This window comes from Arachis hypogaea, chromosome 10, assembly GCF_003086295.3.
Source record: "Arachis hypogaea cultivar Tifrunner chromosome 10, arahy.Tifrunner.gnm2.J5K5, whole genome shotgun sequence".
NCBI classification, from domain to species: domain Eukaryota; kingdom Viridiplantae; phylum Streptophyta; class Magnoliopsida; order Fabales; family Fabaceae; genus Arachis; species Arachis hypogaea.
This window is the reverse complement of record NC_092045.1, coordinates 3,011,844-3,015,650: the sequence shown is the minus strand read 5'-3', so window position 1 is coordinate 3,015,650 and position 3,807 is coordinate 3,011,844. Positions and strand designations below refer to the sequence as shown.

The 3,807-nt window shown below is 34.5% G+C and overlaps 1 protein-coding gene across 2 annotated transcripts; it reads left to right on the top strand.

Annotated features, from left to right (window-relative positions):
- The first annotated feature begins 275 nt into the window (after window positions 1-275).
- On the top strand, window positions 276-3,598 carry LOC112714645 (3',5'-bisphosphate nucleotidase AHL). Of its 2 annotated transcripts, none has more exons than XM_025766280.3 (3): window positions 276-1,050; window positions 2,407-3,094; window positions 3,173-3,598. In XM_025766280.3, exons 1-3 carry the CDS (start codon window positions 624-626, stop codon window positions 3,474-3,476), a joined length of 1,419 nt encoding a protein of 472 aa, XP_025622065.1. In that variant the 5' UTR covers window positions 276-623; the 3' UTR covers window positions 3,477-3,598. The 2 variants fall into 2 exon arrangements, with proteins under 2 accessions (XP_025622065.1, XP_025622066.1); XM_025766281.2 differs by having other exon boundaries at window positions 478-1,519.
- The last annotated feature ends 209 nt before the right edge of the window (window positions 3,599-3,807 follow it).

The window sequence follows — 3,807 nt, the reverse complement described above, 5'->3', positions numbered from 1 at the left end:
TTTTAAAATTAAAATTTTAAATTTTAATTAATTTAATTTTTAGATATATATTTAAATTGTAATGTATTAATAATTAAATATATTAAATCTGAAACAAAAATTTAAAATTTTTAAATTTTAACTTTATTTGATTTGTATTTTAAATATATATTTAACTTAAAAAAATACTAAATTTATTTATAATTTTTAGATATATTTATTTATTTTTTTAATTATTATAATAAAAAATTGAATATTATACCATTTTTTAAGAATACTTAATTGAATTGTAATAAGAAAGTATTCAGCAGACGCATACAATTCTATCTATCGATAAAGTAAGGAATCTATGAATAATATTTTAAGTTTACGTTCCACATTAATAGAAACAAATCCACTTTAATTTGATACGGGATAATAAAAACGACAACAGTAGATTGAAAAAGCAGCAGCCCCAATGGACCTACAAATTGAATTGATTCTCAACTCTCTACTTCTGTTTCTTCTATGAATGAATCATACATGATTTTCTGAATGAATGAACCCTTTATTATTATTACTACTACTATGTGTTTGTTACCATAATCCAATTCTAATTTTTCTTCTTCCCCTTTCAATGTCACATTAAATAAGCACTACCAGCCATGTCTTTATATTGTTCAAGCTTGGGTACCATTATCCCACGTATCTTGGGACAAGCAAGGAAGAGATACCATGATGTTTTTTCTGCTTTCACACTCACCTATGTTGTTGGAGGAGTAGGTTCTACTTCTACTTCTACCTTAACTTCACTTCACTATAAAGCACAACCCCATAATTACATTGGCTGTGTCTCAAAATTCGACCATACTTGTTCTTTTCCTGTCATGGAGGAGGAGAATCAGAGTAACAACTTGGGATTATTGTATGAACAAGAAGAACAACTGAAGGAATATTCCAAGGAACTTGATGTTGCTGTGAGAGCAGTGCAGATGGCATGTTCACTCTGTCAGACAGTTCAAGACACTTTGATTTCTAGAACCAACCATCAGGTCCACTCCAAAGATGATAATTCTCCTGTTACTGTTGCAGGTCAGTGAATCATTGTTTTTCCTCAATTGGGTAGTTTTGTTTAGCAGTAAAGCTTCTGTTTTTTTGTGTTAAATTGTTTGAATTCTCTGCTGTATCTTTTTCAAGATTAGTGGGTTTATTTGGATTTGTGCAATTTGTGCATGAGAATGTTGTGACCTTGCCAACATACAAAAACTCTCTTTAATAGGTTTGGTGAAATTACACAAATTCACCCTAAGATGCATTATATCCTGTCAAATTATGACAAGTGGCTTGTTCCTTGTTTATTATAAAAGTAAAATGATAGCAATGCAATTGCAAAACCTTGTCTGATACACAAGGACACAATGTAATCAATGCATTTTAATTAAGTCAATGATAACATACTTAGCATGGAAGGTGACAATTAAATTTTGGAGGCTTCATGGAATTCCAAGAGTACACGTTTCTAATGGAGGGGAAATAAACAAGCTGCTTTCATACTCTTTTGGTACACGTTTCTATTCTTTACTGCTATCAAAAGGGTGTAAAACTGGATAAAACCTTTGTATTACAAATTTTTATGCCATATTTTCCATTTTCCATTAAAGAGGCAACAAATCTAGAATAAGTATGAGGAGATTTTGCTGGTGTCCATATATTGCTCACTTCAGCTGCTTGACTTAAAGGTTTTCTACTGTGGTAATTGGTATTGTCCATTACAATAACAAATTTCCCTATATAGGACCTTGTTTCCAGTTTAGGTTGTAAGTCATCTCATTCACTTTAGGTTTATATTCCCAAATATCTAATAGTGACTTCAACTTGTTCAATAACTAGCCATCTTTGACTGAGCTGGATTGTTTAACCACAGCCATAATTTTGGTTGCATCAGTTCATGTTCACAAATATGACTTTTCATATGTTACTCTCTGCTCCTAATTTGTCCTCCAAGAGAAGGAAAAAAGATATATAAAACTTATTCTTCTAAATAAATTTCTACAAAACTAGAAATTCTATTAGAACAAAAGAATGATTGCTAATGTAGGGGGGGATAAGTACTCAATTTAAGCATTGAATTGAATTGGGTGTAAATCTGTGATCAGAACCAGTTAACTACAATCTTTGTGGTAAATTTTGGTTATATATCATATCCTCTTATTTCTATGTAAAAGTTTCAACTTACACTGACTTACACTAAAAAGCCATGATCAACTTATGTTGTGTACATTATGCTTCTTTACAACTTTAGCCACATGATGATTGAAGCATATTTATCTGAGATTTGTGAATTCAGCACTTTGAAAATGGGTGATAACTGATAAGTTTATCCCTAGCAGATGAAGAATTCTCATTCATTCTTACTATGAAATTTAAATTGTAGTCTTGGTTATGTAGATTGGAGTGTGCAAGCAATTGTCAGCTGGATATTGTCGGAGTGTTTGGGGAGCGAAAATATCTCAATTGTAGCCGAAGAGGACGTTCAAACTCTGTCCAAGGCTAATGCATCAGAGCTGTTAGAAGCTGTGGTTGAAACTGTGAATGAATGTCTAAGCAAAGCATCCCAATTTGGAGTTCAAAAGCCAAAGTCAGCTCTTGGCACTTCAGAAGTTCTAGAAATAATTAGTCGCTGCAACTCGAGAGGCGGTGCTAATGGAAGATTTTGGGTGCTTGATCCTGTTGATGGCACATTGGGGTTTGTAAGAGGAGATCAGTATGCTGTAGCTCTAGCACTGATAGAAGATGGAGAGGTTGTTCTTGGAGTTCTTGGTTGTCCAAACTATCCAATGAGAAAGGAGTGGTTAAGCTATCAGCACCGTTATCATAGGATCATATCTAAGTTGACTCCTCCAAATTCTGAAACTTGGAACAAAGGTTGTGTGCTGTATGCAAAAAAAGGTAGTGGCAAGGCATGGATGCAACCTCTGCTTCATGGCAATAATAAGTTCTTGTGGCCAAACAATGCAAAACAAGTTTGTGTGTCTTCCATTGACAATCCAGCACTGGCTACATTTTGTGAACCGGTTGAGAAGGCCAATTCAAGCCACTCTTTCACTGCAGGACTAGCTCATAGTGTTGGTCTAAGGTGCATTTCTTAACTTTTTCATTCCAATATCATGATTCATACATTCCTCTCAAGTGTCATACATATAAATATATGCAGGAAACAGCCATTGAGAGTGTACAGCATGGTGAAATATGCAGCAATAGCGCGTGGAGATGCTGAAGTATTCATGAAGTTTGCAAGGAGTGGTTACAAGGAGAAGATATGGGACCATGCTGCAGGTGTTATCATCATACAGGAGGCGGGTGGCATGGTGACTGATGCCGGCGGACGGCCGCTAGATTTCTCGAAAGGTATATATTTAGAAGGGCTTGATCGTGGTATAGTTGCTTGTTCTGGAACCACACTCCATGGAAAGATCATTGAAGCTGTTGATGCTAGCTGGGGCTCTTCTAGCCTTTGAGCTAACTTCGTTATATGTCAAATCATTTAACAGTTTTCACGTGAGTAATCTCATACACTGTTACTATACATACAGATCAGATAATAATGTGAATAATACTATTATCATTTGTTCTCTTAGAATCCCTCCCTGCTTTTTCTTTCACCTTTATTCTTCTTCTTGTGTGGTGTTGATGCCACACCCTTTAATTATGCTAAGTTGTCATAATTTCTTTGTGTACTGATGTTGATGCCATTTATATGGAGACTAAAAATTGGGTCCATGTTATGCCAGAAAAGGTCACAGGATTGGAGGCCCAATAACAATAAAGTGATATTGATAACTAACAGCT

What these genes read in the sequence shown, in the direction of transcription:
- LOC112714645 (XM_025766280.3), top strand. Translation starts at nt 624, where the DNA reads ATGTCTTTATATTGTTCAAGCTTGGGTACCATTATCCCACGTATCTTG. An exon ending in TTCTCCTGTTACTGTTGCAG is followed by an intron (nt 1,051 to 2,406) that starts GTCAGTGAATCA and finishes TTGGTTATGTAG; the next exon opens with ATTGGAGTGTGCAAGCAATT. An exon ending in GCTCATAGTGTTGGTCTAAG is followed by an intron (nt 3,095 to 3,172) that starts GTGCATTTCTTA and finishes AAATATATGCAG; the next exon opens with GAAACAGCCATTGAGAGTGT.